At 37.8% G+C, this 17,519-nt stretch overlaps 1 protein-coding gene across 8 annotated transcripts in view; it reads right to left on the bottom strand.

The window, feature by feature from the left end:
• MYO5A (myosin VA) overlaps window positions 1-17,519 on the bottom strand; it is a 232,841-nt gene that overhangs the window by 89,441 nt on the left and 125,881 nt on the right. For all 8 annotated transcript variants that reach the window (XM_001926768.7, XM_005659595.3, XM_013992979.2 and 5 more), the window contains exons 12-14: window positions 14,761-14,901; window positions 11,955-12,080; window positions 10,554-10,637 (exon numbers count right to left, since the gene is read on the bottom strand). In XM_001926768.7, the coding sequence (XP_001926803.5) occupies window positions 10,554-10,637; window positions 11,955-12,080; window positions 14,761-14,901 (351 nt within the window). The remainder of the gene's footprint in view (window positions 1-10,553; window positions 10,638-11,954; window positions 12,081-14,760; window positions 14,902-17,519) is intronic.

Below are 17,519 nucleotides of genomic sequence, written 5' to 3'. Positions count from 1 at the left end.
TGTATATTTTAGAGATTAAGCCCTTGTCCACTGCATCATTTGAAACTATTTTCTCCCATTCTGTAAGTTGTTTTTTTGTTTTCTTTTTGGTTTCCTTTGCTGTGCAAAAGCTTGTCAGTTTGATTATGTCCCATTGGTTTATTTTTGCTTTTATTTCTGTTGCTTTGGGAGACTGACCTGAGAAAATATATATAAGGTTGATATCAGAGAATGTTTTGCCTATGTTCTCTTCTAGGAGTTTGATGGTGTCTTGTCTTACATTTAAGTCTTTAAGACATTTTGAGTTTATTTTTGTGCATGCTGTGAAGGTATGTTCCACTTTCACTGATTTACGTGCGGTTGTGCAGTTTTGCCAGCATCATTTGCTGAAAAGACTTTTTCCCATTTTATATTCTTGCCTCCTTTGTAGATTAATTGACTGTAGGTGTCTGGGTTTATTTCTGGGTTCTCTATTCTGTTCCATTGGTCTGTCTGTCTGTTTTGGTACCAGTACCACACTGTCTTGATGACTATGGCTTTGTGATATTGTCTGAGGTCTAGGAGAGTTATACCTCCTGCTTGCTTTGGCAATTCTGGGTCTTTTGTGGTTCCACATAAATTTTTGGATTGTTTTTTCTAATTCTGTGAAAAATGTCATGGGTAATCTGATAGAGATTGCACTGAATCTGTAGACTGCTTTGGGTAGTATGGCCATTTTTACAATATTAATTTTTCCAACCCAGAAGCATGGAATATCTTTCCATTTCTTTACATCTTCTTTAATTTCCTTGATGAATGTTTTATAGTTCTCAGCATATAAGTCTTTCACCTCCTTGGTCAGGTTTATTCATAGGTATTTGATTCTTTTGGATGCAATTTTAATAGGTATTATATTTTTCTGTATTCCTTTTTTAATATTTCATTGTTAGTATACAGAAATGCGATTGATTTCTTAATATTAATCTTATATCCTGCTACTCTGTTGGTCAGTTCAAGTAGTTTTGGGGTTGAGTCCTTAGGGTTTTCTATATATAGTATCATATAGTATCATCTGCATACAGTGACAGTTTTACCTATTCCTGTCCAATTTGGATACCTTTTATTTCTTTCATTTGTCTGATTGCTGTGGCTAGGACTTCCAATACTACATTGAATAACAGTGATGAGAGTGGGCATCCCTGTCTTGTTCCAGATTTTAGTGGGAAGGCTTTCAGCTTTTCTCCATTGAGTATTATATTTGCTGTGAGTTTGTCATAAATGGCTTTTATTATGGTAAGGAATGTTCCCTCTATACTCACTTTGGTAAGAGTTTTGATCATGAAATAGTCATGATCAAACCGTTGACTTTGTCAAATGCATTGTCAAATGCTTTTTCTGCATCTCTTGACATGATCATGTGGTTTTTTATTTTTCTTTTGTTTATGTGGTTTATGACATTGATCGATTTGCATATGTTGAACCTTTCTTGTGAACCTGGGATGAATTCCACCTGGTCGTGGTGTATGATCTTTTTTATATGTTGTTGGATTCGGCTGGCTAAAATTTTGTTGAGAATTCTTGCATCTGTATTCATCAGATATTGGCCTAGAGTTTTCTTTTTTCATGTTATCTTTGCCTGGTTTTGGTAGTAGGGTGATGGTGGCATCACAGAATATCTCTGGGAGTAGTCCTTCTTCTTCAACCTTTTGGAAAAGTTTAAGGAGGATGAGTATAAGTTCCTCTTCGTATGTTTGGTAGAATTCACTTGTGAAGCCAACTTGTCCTGGACTTTTATTTGTAGGGAGTGGTTTTTATGACATACTCAATTTCATTTCTAGTGATCAGTCTTTTCAGTTGATCTATTACTTCTTGATTCAGTTTTGGCAGGCTGTCTCTACAGAGTTATCCATTTCTTTTAGGTTGTCAAATTTGTTGGCATACAATTGTTCATAGTATTCTCTCATGGTTTTTTGTATTTCTGCAGAATCTGTTGTGATTTCTCCTTTTTTCATTTCTGATTTTATTTGGGTTTTTTCTCTCCTTGGTGAGTCTGGTGAGAGGTCTGCCAGTTTAGTTTACCTTTTCAGAGAACCAGCTCTTGGTTTTATTGATTTTTTTCTATTGTTTTTTTAATCTCTATTTTATTGACTTCCTCTCTGACCTTTATGATTTCCTTTCTTCTGCTGACTCTAAGTTTCACTTGTTCTTCTTTTTCTAATTCATTTAGGTGATGGGTTAAGTTGTCAATTTGAGATTTTTCATCTTTTTTTTTTTTTTTTTTGTCTTTTTGCTATTTCTTTGGGCCGCTTCCGCGGCATATGGAGGTTCCCAGGCTCGGAGTTGAATCGGAGCTGTAGCCCCTGGCCTATGCCAGAGCCACAGCAACGCGGGATCTGAGCCATGTCTGCAACCTACACCACAGCTCACAGCAACGCCGGATCGTTAACCCACTGAGCAAGGGCAGGGACCGAACCCGCAACCTCATGGTTCCTAGTCGGATTCATTAACCACTGCGCCACGACGGGAACTCCATTTTTCATCTTTTTTGAGGAAGGCTATGAACTTTCCTCTGAGCACTGCTTTTGTGTCATCCTATAGATTTTGAGTGGTTGTGTCTTCATTATCATTTGTCTTGAGGTACTTTTAAATTTCTTTCTTGATTTCCTCACTGACCCATTGGTTTTTTAGTAGCATGTTCTGTAGTCTCCATGTAGTTACTTTTTCTCTTTTCTTTTCCTGTGGTTGATTTCTACTTTCATGTCACTGTGGTCAGAGAAGATACTTGAAATAATTTCTATACTCTTAAATTTGTTGAGGTTAGTTTTGTACCCCAGTATGTGATCAATTCTTGAGAATGTTCCATGTGCATTTGAGAAGAATGTTTATTCTGATTTTTTAGGATGTAATGTCCTGAAAATGTCTATTAAGTCTAATTTTTCTGTTGTGTCACTTAGGATGTCTGTTGCCTTATTTATTTTCTGTCTAGAGGATCTGTCCATTGATGTGAGTAGGGTGTTAAAGTCTCCTACTATGATTGTATTCCCATCAATTTCTCCTTTTATGTCTGTTAGTATTTGTTGTAGGTATCTGGGTGCTCCTATATTAGGGGCATAGATATTGACTTTGTAATATCCTCTTCTTGAATGGCTCCTTTAACCATTAAATAGTGTCCTTCTTTGTCTTTCTTTATGGCCATCATTTTAAAGTCTATTTTGTCTGATATGAGTATTGCAACTCCTGCTTTCCTGTCTTGTCCACTGGCATGAAATCATCTTTTCCCATCCCCTCTTTTCAATCTATATGTGTCCTTTGCCCAAAGGCAAGTCTCTTGAAGACACCAGATTGTAGGTTTTTGCTTTTTTATCCAATCTGCCACTCTGTGTCTTTGGATTGGAACATTCAGTCCACTGACATTTAGGGTAATTATTTATAGATATGCATTTATTACCATTTTATACCTTGTTTTCCAGTTGATTTTGTGTTTTTCCTTTCTTCCTTTCTTTTTTGGTTGGATGATTTTCATTTATTTTATGCTTGAGTACTTTTCTTTTTAGATTTTGTGAATGTAATGTTCAGGTTTGATTTGTGGTTGCCCTGTTTTTTAAGTACGTTAGCTTCTTCCTGTATCTGCTTGTTTTAGCCTAATAATCATATAGGCTCAAACACATTATTTTAAAAAAAAGAAAAAAAATGAATCTATATTTTATTACTTTCCTTCCCCATATTCTATGATTTTGTAGTCCTTTTTTAACATCTTTTTTTGTTGTTGTTGGTTTTGCTTCACAGTAGTTTAAATTTTATATACAAAAAAGTCATGTGGATAGTCACTAAGTTTACAAATTACATTAGGACTTCACAAACAAACAAAACAAATCAAAAACCAGAGCATAAGAACTATCTTCAAGAAGAATGATGTTAATCTTAGTGGGGATTGTACAATGGAATAAGTTCCAATTCTCCAAAGGGTCTGCTTTTAGAAAGACTCAATGGCATTATTTTACCGCATTGTGTATAACTTGATAGCAGATTTATGAATTTTGGCTTCTAAGGATTCTCTGAATAATGATAGTTACTCTTTTTCATCTCCACAGATGGTACTGGTCTAGCTATTCTAAGAAAGAGATTAAAATAAGATAGGTCTAGTTTATCTACCCTTCTATGTATGGTGAATCCTCTGCTCTAGCTAGGAAGATTAATTAATTTTACTTTTTTCTATAGCTTGGTCATACATTTTCCTTTTGTTCTTACCTCCATCATTAATATCTTTTTTTCTCCCTAATCTAAATTCTACTTCTCTCTTTCAATTTTAGCTTAAATTCTACTTGTATAAAAATTTCACTGACTACCCAGCTTTCTCTTAATCTTTCCCTTTAAAGAAAAGTTTGGCCTGAATTGGCTAATCAGTTCTGATTCTAGGTTTATATTGTCTTGATTTGTCAGATGACTATTTTAGGAGTACATGAACTTTAACATTGTTCAATAAAGCCCAAGGTACTTGATAAATACATGTTAAAGTGAGCAAAGACTATAAACACTATTTTTAGCAAAATGTTAGGTCAAAACTTTAACATCTTCATGTTTGTCCTTTTGCTGTTCCTTGTGTTTATCATCGCTTTTACAGTAGGTTGTTTTTGTTTGTTTGTTTGTTTGCTCTTTTAGATCTATATGCTGGCTTATTTAAGTGACTGCTTTCCAATTGTGGTTTCCTCCATCCTATTTCTTCTTACTTCTTTTTTATTTAGAGAAGCCCTTTCAGTATTTCTTTTAGAATGGGTTTAGTATTGCTGTACTGTTTTAGCTTTTATTTGTTAGAGAAAGTATTTCCCCTTCTGTTTTATTTTATTTTATTGTCTTTTCTAGAGTCGCACTGGTGGCATATGGAGGTTCCCAGGCTAGGGGTCTAACAGGAGCTTCAGCCACCAGCCTACACCACAGCCACAGCAACGCAGGATCCTTAACCCACTGAGCAAGGCCAGGGATCGAACCTGCAACCTCATGGTTCCCAGTCAGATTCGCCAACAACTGAGCCACAACAGGAACTCCAATTTTCTCTTCTATTTTAAATGATATTCTTGCTAGATAGAGTATTCTAGGCTGCAAATTTTTTCCTTTCAGAACTTTAAATCTATCTTGCCTCTTCCTTCTGGCATGTAGTGTTTCAGTAGAGAAATCAGCTGATAGCCTTTGGGGGTTCCCTTATAATTAATGCTTAGTTTTTCTCTTGCTGCCTTTAGAATCCTCTCTTTAACTTTTGCCATTTTTATTATAATGTCTTGGTGTGGGGATATTTAGGTTCAACTTGTTTGGGGCCCTCTGTGCTTCCTATATCTTGATATCACTTTCCTTTAGATTTGGAAAGTTTTCAGCCATAATTCAAAAGAAATAATTTTCTTAGGATAGTTCTTTCATAAAAAAAAAAAAATCAGTTAACGTCATTTGCTATAATGTGTATATTAATTACAAGGGTAATTTAGATGTATATAACAAATTGTTATACATGTCATACTAGTAATGGTTACTTGCTACACAAATGAATGTATCCCTTGCTTTACAGAATACATACTATACTCGTCTGGTTATAAGGGGAGGAAAATGTTTTGTCATTATCTTGTATTACGAAGGAAAAAATAAGAGATCCTAATAGATTTTTATTTGAAAACTCAGCACAGATTTGTCAGGCTATTTGATAATAGGCCAAATACTCTAGAATATATCTACACAATTCTGTCATCTCCGTATAAATTATTAGCTCCATATTGGTACTGCTTAATTACATAAACTCTGTTTTTTCCTCTTCTGTGTGAAATATTTAATAGAGCTGGGCTGAAATATCATATTCACCACTGGGTGCTACAATTTAACTAAATCGCTACAATATCTTCCAGAAAACTACTCAGTATTTAGAGTTCAAAATAAATACACAGATCTATGCATATAAATCTTCCTCTTCATACAAATAAATTTAAAATTCTCTACATTGGGTTTTCTTTCTTTTTTTTTTTTTTTTGGCCACCCTGCAGCATATGGAGTCCCTGGGCCAGGGATCAGATCTGAGACACAGTTGTGACCTAAGCCACAGCCAGGGCAAACCGGATCCTTAACCCACTGTGCCATATCAGGGATCGAACCTGTGTCCCAGTGCTCCCAAGATGCTGCCAATCTTGATGTGCCACAGTGGGAACTCCAAGTTTTCTTTTTTTTTAAAAAAAACATACTCTTTACATTGTTATATTAGAAATTACTCTACAAAGTACTTAGCTTTACAATAGCGACATGTTCCACATAAAAAAAAATAAATCCTTCTTATAAGTCAAAGAGTAACTATAACAACGAAGAAAATGATTTATCCTGGGTATACTTTGAGATTATTCGGTAAATGACTGGTTGTTATAACAACACTACAATTTCTCCTTCAGGCAGTGTTCCTGCTTCCTTGTGGGCCATTTTTCTTCACTTCTTTCCTATCTTCCTTAGGACAGTCTCTAGAAATTTGGAATGCCTTATTCTCTCTTCCTCTTTTTTTTTTTTTTTTTTTTTACCCACTGGTTCTCCTTAAGTAATCTCATCCAGTTCCATTGCTTTAAATGCCCTCTAGGTCTAAATACTACCAAATTTATATCACCTACTCTGACTTTCCCTCTGGCCTGTTGACTTTCATTTACAACTTCCTATATGACATGTCCACTTGACTTTCTAATTGCCATCTCAGGCAAAACATGTCTAAGACAGAACTCTTGATTCTTTCTTTTGAAGCCTGATCATTCACCAGTCCTCACCTCAGAAAGTGACACCCTCATTCATCCAGTATCTCAGGCCCAAAACAGAAGTCATCTTCAATTTCTCCCCCTTCCTCACTTGCCATACTCAAGTCATCAATAAGACCTATCAACTCTATCCACAAACCATAAGCCATCTCCACCACTATAATCTCAGTATCTCAGACCAGTCTCACCCCTGGATTACTAAAGCCTGGTCTCCACCCACCCCACAATCTTCATACAGCCACACAGCATTCCCCATAAGAAAACTATCCAGACTTTCCACAGCAATAGGATGAAATCCATACCCTTTACCACACTTCCTTCCAAAAAGTGGTCCCAGGCTACCTATCCATTAATGTTCAGAGTTCAAAATAAACACACACAATCATGCACAAGTGTATGTGACACATCCTGCTCACCTACCATGCTCCAGCCACACTGGTCATCTTTACGGACTACAAACACAACCAGCTCAAAGGTCTCAGCACTTCTCACTGCTCCTCCACTGACACAGGTGTCTCCCATTATTCAGGGTACAGCCCAAATGTCATATCCTCATAGAAGCCTTTCCAGACCACTGCAGTTAGTATAGCACCTCACCTCTGCCCAAGCTCCATCTCTTTGGCTTTGTACTATTTTACTTTCTTTACAGCACTTATTACTTTATAACATGATATCATCTAAATATTTGATTAGTTATTACCACCTCCTCTTCTTATCTCATTTACCTGCTTACCCTGCTAGGTTCCCAATTTTCTTAAATCATTTATTGAAAAATTTATTCATCCCCCAGTGACTGAGAGGATGCCAACTTTATTTGGAGAGAGAAAGGCAGATAAACAGATAGTCAGATATATAAATAGGTAGATATGCCTGGACATTCAATTTTTGATCTGTCTGTGCTTATGACAGGGCTCTGAATTGCTTAAGACTAAACTTATTTATATGTCTAAGAAATAATGTTAAAGAGAACAGAAGAAACCAAGTAACTGCTTCATAAAGATGTGGGAAATCATCTCAGTAACAACAATGACATTATTCACTAAGAGCTTTTTAGACATGAAGCACTGTTCTAAGAGCTAGATACAACCTTAATCCTCATAACAACCCCCTAAAGTAGATACTATCATGACTCTATTTTTTAGATGAGAGATCTGAGGCACAAGCTCAGTAGATGAATTGTGCTTGCCCTCATCAATTAACAACATGCAAAGTAGGGGTTACAACTCTTTTTTAATGATATTTGGTAGAGTAGCAATTTAGCAGTAGTGAGTGGAGTTTCAATTCATTTATGTGCTTCCTAATATTTGATACGGCAACAGAAGATTTCTTTTCTTTTCTTTTGTCTTTTTGCCATTTCTTGGGCCGCTCCCACGGCATATGTAGGTTCTCAGGCTAGGGGTCGAATCAGAGCTGTAGCTGCTGGCCTACGCCAGAATAGCAATGCGGGATCTGAGCAGCATCTGCGACCTACACCACAGCTCACGGCAACACCGTATCCTTAACCCACTGAGCAAGGCCAGGGATCGAACCCGCAACCTTATGGTTCCTAGTCGGATTCATTAACCACTGAGCCATGACGGGAACTCCCAGAAGATTTCTTTATGGTGGGAAAACAAATTAGGACACCTTCTGTTAAGTTTTTATAGCTTAATTCCTTTTCAAGTTGTCGATTTGATTAGAGGCTGCAAAATTAAGGGGAAAAAAAAGCACATACACACGAACAGAACCCTACACTGTATTACTACAAAAATAATTCTGTTGAAAACTCTTTGATCTTCTAAAATTAATACTTCTAGGAGAACAAATCTAGGTTACACTTGCTTCCTATCAGGTGCAGACAAATTAAAATATAAAGTTCATAACCCACCAGTTGGGTTTCTGCTGACTGGGAGAAGTGGAACCCTTTAAGCTATGTAAATCACACACCACCTCCACTCCAACTGCAACAATGCTATATAGACTAGCAGTCACTCCAAATGATTCATCAGAATGCATAGCTACTTTCCGGAAAGTAAGGATCCACTAGCCTGTCAGAAAAGTTAAGTCAAAATAAAAATACAACAGATTATAGGTGCCTGGGGAATAAGAACCTGTGAATGTTCTGTGTAAGCTACATTATTTAGAGTAGTAACACTAGAATGCCATGGTTTTCATCACCATTCATAAATCAAAATGATTTATAATCTTTAACTGACTAATACTCAGGGACTGGCACTGTGAGAGAATTTTATACAACATTCCTATAAGCTATAAAGTATTAGTGCCCAGTACTTATGAGGATAAGTGGAAACTGATGTTTTCCAGATACACTTCGACTATAGACTCATTATTTTCTGAGGGATAAAATGGAATGAACTTACATGGTCCTTCTATTATCAAAATAATTGAAAGTAAAAGATTTTATTCCAAAAACAAGAGTCAAAATGTTCACATAATATTCCACTGACATTAAAAGTATTTTCTTAGAATAAACCAGAAAAAGTGCCAGTCAGAAATCCAAAAGAATTCACATGAATATTTTTAGTTTTTTGCTGAATATCTGAATATTTACTTAGTTAAACTGGCTCCCTAGGATAAAAGTGAGCTGTGTTCCCCTCCCCAACCTTTCCTGATGAGGCTCAAAGGGTAGAGGTTGGGATCAACCTCATGGTCAACTTTAGATAGCCAGCATGGTTCTTTGCAATCTGGAATGTTGTTTACCTGCTAGAATGTACTATTTCTGGTATCTATGCCTAAGAAGAATAATTTCAAAGTGCTTTGGACCACACCTGAAATTTGTACTCAGTGATCCAGAGGTTAATCTCTATCTGGATGGAGTGCTTAAGGCCATGGTTCTAGTGCAATGACACAGCAAAAAACAAAAGCAAAACAAAAAAACAAAATTTTCTCTCATAGTCTCTCACAAAGGTGCAAGAGAGCCTAGAACTGTTGCGGAGGCAATTTCACATAAAACACCGCTGCATAGGAGTTCCCGTCATGGCTCAGCGAAAATGAATCTGACTAGCATCCATGAGGATGCAGGTTTGGTTCCTGGCCTCACTCAGTGGGTTAAGGATCCAGCATTGCTGTGAGCTGTGGTGTAGGTCACAGATGTAGCTTGGATCTGGCGTTGCTATGGCTGTGGCATAGGCCAGCAGGTGCAGCTCCAGTTTGACCCCTGGCCTGGGAACCTCCATATGCCATGGGTGTGGCCCTAAAAAGACAAAACAAACAAACAAACAAACAAAAAAACCACCACTGCATAGTGGTTCAAAGCACAGACTGAGTTCAACAACTTGGGTTTTAATTTGGCTTGGAAACTATCTATGAAGTCTCTGTGCCTCAGTTCCCTCATCGGTAAAACGGGAACAATGATAATGTCACCTTATTACGAGGATTAGATGAGTTAACATTTGCAAGTAATTTAAAACAGGATCTGGAGTTCCTGTTGTAGCTCACTGGTTAACGCACCTGACTAGGATCCATGAGGATACAGGTTCGATCCCTGGACCCGCTCAGTGAGTTAAGGATCTGGCATTGCCATGAACTGAGGTGTAGGTCACAGATGTGGCTCAGACCTGGCATTGCTGTGACTGTGGCAGATGCAGCTCTGATTCGACCCCTAGCCTGGGAACTTCAATATGCTATAGGTGTGGCCCTAAAAAGCAAAAACAAAAAAATAAAAAATAAAACAGGATTTAACACACAGTAAGTATTATGTGTTTGATAAATTAAAAACTAACAGTAAATGTGATTTTGTTAGAAAAATCATTATTATTATTAAAAAGCTAATGCTTAAGTAATTAACATTTTAATAAAAATCCTGATTGCAGAAAGCTTATACATGGTTACCTTGCTTGACTTGAGAACTTTAATTTGTTCTTCAAAAACGGTGTCTTTATTCTTTTCCAGAAAGCCTTCACACTGATATTCCACCTGCAAACACATGGGAAAATCTCCTTATTCAAAACTTTTGAATAGATATTATCATCAACCACAAAAGTATTTATTAGGCTCAGGTTATATATATGATGGGCTCTCAGTGAAGTATTATCATTAGTTTTATTCTGAGACACTAGTATCATTCTTGGTAAGAAATATGCTAACTCTAGAGTAAAACTCCCCAAATACTACTCTTCCTAGGGAACAGTGGTAGTGCCAATTAACTGTGATCTAAAAGATTCTGCCAGTTCATGAGTAAGCAGACTCCTAAGTTGTTCACTTCTCTCAGGTTGGACAATGAGAGCTCCTCCAAGGCTGACCCACTGTATCTCCTTCTAACCTATCATCCCATAGGGGTAAGTCTCCTGAGAGAGAAGAGATTAAGGCAGGAGAGAGGATCAGAAGGAACAACTGAAGAAAAAGCTGAAGAGCCAAGGAGGGATGGAGGTGGCACTGAGTAAATACCTATGACCTGGTAAGTGGAACTACTGGAGAATGGCCCCTTTCTGCTTCTAAAACTCCAGTGACTTCAGCCATCTACCACTCAAGGGGCTCCCAGCCTGTACCACAAAGCTTTTAGGTGGCTCTGGAGCCATTCCAAGGTCTCTGGTCTCCAGTTAGCAGTAGGACAGACTCAGAAAACCCTCAATTCCTGAAACGGACCACAGGAAGCTCACCCCGAAGCCTATCCCACAACCTCCTTGAAATATAAGGTTGTGGCTCTGGATTTTCTGGGTAGACTATAGAACTCATGAAGCAGCAAGTGTGCAAGCCTTGTTTCTAGGGACCCAGTGAATCCATCACAGTGGGTGACGCATGTACACAATTCCTATTCTGAAAGCCTTGGGACTGCTATGCTTTAGAACTCCATCTTTTAGCAGAATCTGAGGAAGCAACCAGTAATCAAACACTGATTTAATTAATCAAACTAATCAAAATTACCATTTCCACATTGAAATATATCAATATCCAGCCTAACTGGAATAAATGAAGACTATAAATAACCTCATGTTAGTTCAGGTCAGAGATCAGGTTTAGCCACTAAATGATGAAAAGAGTTATGGTTTTCAGAGTTTCTTGGATTTCAGAGTTATAGATAGAAGACTGTAGACCCATATTTATTTCATAATATAATTCCATTTAGATTAAAGGAAGAGACAAACAACATGCCAACAACGAGGCTTACTTTTGCTGTAAGTCCCTAAAGAATGCAAGCTCAGCAAAGAAAAAAAATGCTGTATCTTGACTTGATTTTTTTTCCTCTTCGAATTTAAGTATTCAAAAAGAAAAGAGACAGGAAAGCTTCCTTACTTTGTCAGCAAAATGCTGGATGATGAAAGCTTTGTTTGATAGACGGGGCTTCTCAAAGAGTGCACATTTGTTCAAATGTGTGTTGTACAATTTTTGGGCCCAAGTATCATCTGTACCTTTAGGCATCTTCACTCAGGGGACAAAAAAGAAAGGAAACAAGATGAATATTGTCATGAAACTCTTCTCATGCATCAACCAAGAGACCATGTTTTGGCTTCGCCTAACAACTTTTACATTCAGTTTAGGAACTCATTCCTTCCACATTTCTTTCTTAGAGGCCCCAAACCAATGACTAACCAAAAGCAATAACTGAGACCCTCCTGTGGGCGACTCAGACCAAGCTTTGGGCAGCTCAATCTGCCTATACCAGGGGTCATCAAATTCATATTCTATATGCTTTTAAAACAGAAGCCTTAAAAATAAAAGATGAAATATGACTATCGAGTATTTTTAAAAATTGTTAAATAAAAGTAACACTTGCACACGTGAACTAGCTATACAATTCAGAAAAGTATAAAAGAGAGAATTGTCTCCTTTCACCATTTCCACCAACTTCTTCATCCTTCTGTCTTCTGTCTTGTGACAGACACAAATAGGATCATTCTACAATCTTCTTAATAATAGCTTTCTTGTATTTATGGACACTAGGTTTCTGATTTTTTTTTGTTATTATGAAAACTGCCACAACAACTCCTTTTGCATGTATACCCTGGATACTTTCGCAAGTATATTCATAGGGTCAACTCCTAGCAGTTCCATGCTGAGTCAAAAGTTATGTGTATTTAAAATCTTGATAAATTTTGCCAAACGTCCTCTAAAGTATGTTGTACTAACTCATGCCCTTCACCAAGAAAATATATGCAATAAATATCCACTTGGTATTATCAAATGAATGGTATTATCAAATTTAAACTTGATAGGTAAAAAGCAGTATCCAGTTTGTTTTTGTTTTCTTTTTACGGTCGCATCTGTGGCATGTTTAAGTGCCCAGGCTGCGGGTCAAGTCAGAGCTGGAGCTGAGGCTTATGCCACAGCCACAGTAACACTGATCCAAGCTGCATCTGCAACCTGTGCCATAGCTTGAAACAATACCGGATCCTTAACCCACTGAACGAGGCCAGGGATAGAACCTGCATCCTCATGGAGATTATGTCAGATTCTTAACCCGCTGAGCCACAATGGGAACTCCTCATTTGTTTTGATTTACATTTTATTTAATCTCAAGCAAGCCTGAGCATCTTTACATGCATTCTTTTTTTTAAATATAAGTATAGTTGACTTACAATATTATATTAGTTTCAGTATAACATAGCAATTCAATATTTTTATAGATTACACTTCATGTAAAGTTATTATAAAATATTAACTATATTCCCTGTGCTATACATTAATCCTTGTATCTTGTTTATTTTTATACCTAGTATTTTGTTCCTCTTTTTTGGGGAGCAACACCTACAGCATGCAGAAGTTTCCAGGCCAGGGATTGAACCCCCTACCATAGCTATAGCCAGAGCCACAGCACTAACAACACCAGATCCTTAAACTGCTGAGCCAAGAGAGGACTGCAGTTTTTTCCTCTTAATCCCACTTTCACCCATCTTGCCCCTCCCCCCAACCATCCCTGTGATGGTAACCACCAGTTTGTTCTCTATATCTGAGAGGGTGTTTCTGTTTTGTTATATTCATTCACCTATTTTATTTTTTGGATTCTAAGTATTTTAAGTGAAAACATTCAGTATTTGTCTTTGCATTCTTAATGTTGTAGGAAACCTGGATGCTTAGGAGGATCAACCTATGTTAAGTTGTAACTAATGACATATAAACTAGAGAGCAACTAAGAGAAAGGATAGGTTATTTAAGATCACTTAGCAGTAGGGAATGTCTGTCGTGGCTCAGCAGATAAAGAATCTGACTGGCATCTATGAGGATGGAGATTTGATCCCTGGCCTTGCTCAGGGGGTTGAAGTGGCTGGTGTAGGCTGGCAGCTACAGCTTGGATTTGACCCCTAGCCTGGGAACTTCCATATGCCGTGGGTGTGGCCCTAACCACCCCCCCCCAAAAAAAAAGAAAAAAAATCACTTAGCAGTAAAGGTAGGAATCTTCTCTTTTATGTCTTTTTTTTTTTTTTTTTTTTTTTTTTAATCAGGGCCACACACATGGCATATGGAGGTTCCCAGCCTAGGGGTCCAATCAGAGCTACAACTGCCAGCCACAGCCACAGCAACACCAGATCTGAGCCATGTCTGCGACCCATACCACAGCTCATGGCAACACTGAATCCTTAACCCACTGAACAAGGGCAGGGATCAAACCTGCAACCTCATGGTTCCTAGTCAGATTCGTTTCTGCTGCGCCATGACGGGAACTCCGGAATCTTCTCTTTTACATGCTATATCTTCAAATATTAAAGTTAAAACTCCCTCCCAACCATGTATATCAGTAATAAGGAACAACTAGTCAATTTTAAAATTATGGATATTTAGAAAATATCTTTTGTACAAGGTCTTACATTTCTTTAACCATGTCATACCACTGAACAAAAAGTACCAAATATAAATATCAATAACAAAAGTGGCTAAAATTGGTAGTGCTTGCATCTAAAATCAGTTGAAAACAGAAGGGAAATTCATTTAGATTCTATTATATTTTGAACTCTTTGGGTCTAGTGACCCTCCATAATACAAGTTAGGATAACCCCCACTTGTTGCCACTACAGGACCTCATGGTATACTAGCAAATCTCTGCTTAAAGCTATTTACCTTCTGACCTTGGTAATACTAAGTATATCAGAAAAATCATACATACCTTGCATTCCTCATCCAACAAATCTAAAATACCTAGTTTAGATTCTATAAGATTAATGCAAGGCTGATTATCATAAAAATCTATGAGTGTCCATGGAATTTGTTCTTTCATATATTCCTCTTGTTCTAATTTGAAGACATGCTGAAATGAAAAAGAAAAAACTAATCAACCATACTTCAATAAATTTTTTTTTAAAAACTGGCATTTACTGCATCATTGTCATAAATAATGTCAGTCAAAAAACAAAATTTATAAAGGGATACCAACATAATTTGAGATATTCGATGGCTTCTGGCAATAATCTTATGGGAAAAATATGACTAATACACAGAGAACAATAAAATAAAGCAAATATAAACCACAGACAGTAAAATCTCAGCTATATAGGATTTTTGGCAAACGAGAAAATTTGTGTACGTATTTAAGTTGCTGACAAACGTGGAAGTCTTTTTGATATGTATATATCTAAAACTGCACTATATAGTTTTTGGTCCTCTAAATTATTGCAGTGTTGCTAACCACATGGGTGCGAAATACCTTAGCTGGCCTTGAACAACTATGCAGAGGAGATGCCCTCCAGACTACTGAAACATTCTGGGCGATGCTTACAGCATAACAAAGTGTTCTCTCAAGGGACTGTGGTGTTGAAGTTCATGTGCCTCAGAATTAGAGAACAGTTGGTCTTTTGTGTCTGCCTTGATTATCCTCTACAGGGAATCTATGGCTCATTTTGGATTTTACATTCAATTTTGCAAGCAGCTGCAACCACTACCAATCCATTGCCATTTCTGCTAAATGCTTCAGCTACTGCTTCCTTCTTCACTCGCTTAAGCATAAATGTGTATTGACTGTCTACGTTGTACTAGTAACTGCACACCATTAGCAAAATAGTCATGGGCTCTGCCCTCATGGACTTTGAAGACTAGTGGGAGACACAGACAGAAATCAAATAATCACAAGAAGTATAATTACAAACTGTACTAGTGTTACAGAGGAAAATAATGGCGAGCTAGGAATGAAAGCAGGAGTCCCCAGGCAGTTTGGCTACAGCATGGTGAGGGAAGGCTTTCCTGAGGAAGGGCTGTGTGATCTGAGTTCTGCACCTGAAAGGTAGTTTAGTTGGTCCAGGAGGAAAGGGCAATCCAACCACTGCTGCAGCTCCCTGCTCGCAACTGTCCAGCCAAAACAGCCAACCCAGAAATGCTAATCTCTACAGATGCCAGTGACCTCAACTCATTCATTCTTGGAGGGTTCTGCTTTCCTGTCTTGTCTCCCTTGGCTCTCTCACACATCTTCAGAGAAGATTAGCTCTCTGTGTCTATTAACAGACACATTTATTTTCTAGGACCCCAAATCCCATGAAACTTAGGGGTTACCAAGATTTCTGATACTTACCTTCTTCATGCACCTGGAACTTTTCCACTTTATTCTACATTTATTATAATGCTGCTCTTGGCTCATTTGCAGCATTTATAGTCTAACCAGCTGCAAAAAGCTTTAGTCAAAAAAAAAAAAAAAATCCCAAAACGAAACAAAAAACCCCAACCATCATCTGCATGAATATTTATGTCATGTTAATTAGAAAGTAAATTTCTTCTGTTCTTTTGATTAATGAGAAGGCAAATAGGGCACCATGTGTCAGCAAGATGCCCTGAATGATGGTAACAATAATTTCCAAAACAATGAACCCCATCTTTTCTAAATTAATTAATTATATGCAGTCTCCACCCTGACAAGAGAAACACTGTTCCAAACTTTAGAGCTTGTTTCCCTCACTACTTTCTATGTTTGGTTTGGAAAAATCCATAGGGCCTCAAAAATTTTCTATGCTTAACTGTCCAAATGACATGTGGGTGTGGAGTTCAATATGGCAAGGAATCCTTGGTCAATGTGGTAATGTTTCTAAACAGAAAACATACCAGTCACCATTTTTCTCTTGCCCACTGCCTGCCCCCACTGCCTGCCCCTGCCTCCTGCCACCACCCCAAGCCCCAAATTCTTGCCCCATGCTCTTAGCCACAGGTAGTCAAATGCCAGACATCTCTGATAAACAAAGGAAATGGGTTAATCACATCTCTTTCTCAAGTATAAGAACTGAGAAACAGGCAATTAACAGTGGAAGCTGACATTGAAAGAAGTTGAACTGGAGCTAAACAAGTTAAGGGGTGGGAGGATGGGAGCATTCCAACCACTGCTGGGTTCACAGAAAGTGTGAAGCAGTGAGGACTCAGAAACCTTGAGAAAAATACATACAGAATAGGAAGAAAGAATATGCCATCTGATAGTAAGAGTGAGTGGAGCTGTGGTACCGTGAGAGGCTTAGATCAATATGGGGTGTGTGTGTGTGTGTGTGTATGTGTGTCAGAGAAAGAGAAAAAAAAAAAACAAACAGATGGATAGAGACAGAAAGAAGGAAAGAGAAACAAGAGAGTCACAAACACACATAAGCCCTTGAGAAACAGACAAGTTAGCCAGTCCCCAAGGAGGCTAGCATTGGTTCTTTATACTTCCAGTCATCACGTGCCAGAATACACTGGGAAAGAGCAGAAGGCTGTACCACTGATTTAAGCATTAAGAACTCAGGAAAACCATAAGAAAATGTAATGCTCAATTTAGTCCCTGATTGGTCTTCTGTTTTTGTTGGGGTTTTTTTGGCCACACCCAAGGCATGTAGAAGTTCCTGGGCCAGGGATTGAACCTACGCCACAGCTTCAACCAGAGCCACTGCAATGACAATGCTGGAGCCTTAATCCACTGCA

This window comes from Sus scrofa, chromosome 1 (genome assembly GCF_000003025.6).
Source record: "Sus scrofa isolate TJ Tabasco breed Duroc chromosome 1, Sscrofa11.1, whole genome shotgun sequence".
Lineage (NCBI taxonomy): Eukaryota > Metazoa > Chordata > Mammalia > Artiodactyla > Suidae > Sus > Sus scrofa.
The sequence above is the reverse complement of the archived record's forward strand: the minus strand, read 5'-3'. Positions and strand labels throughout refer to the sequence as shown.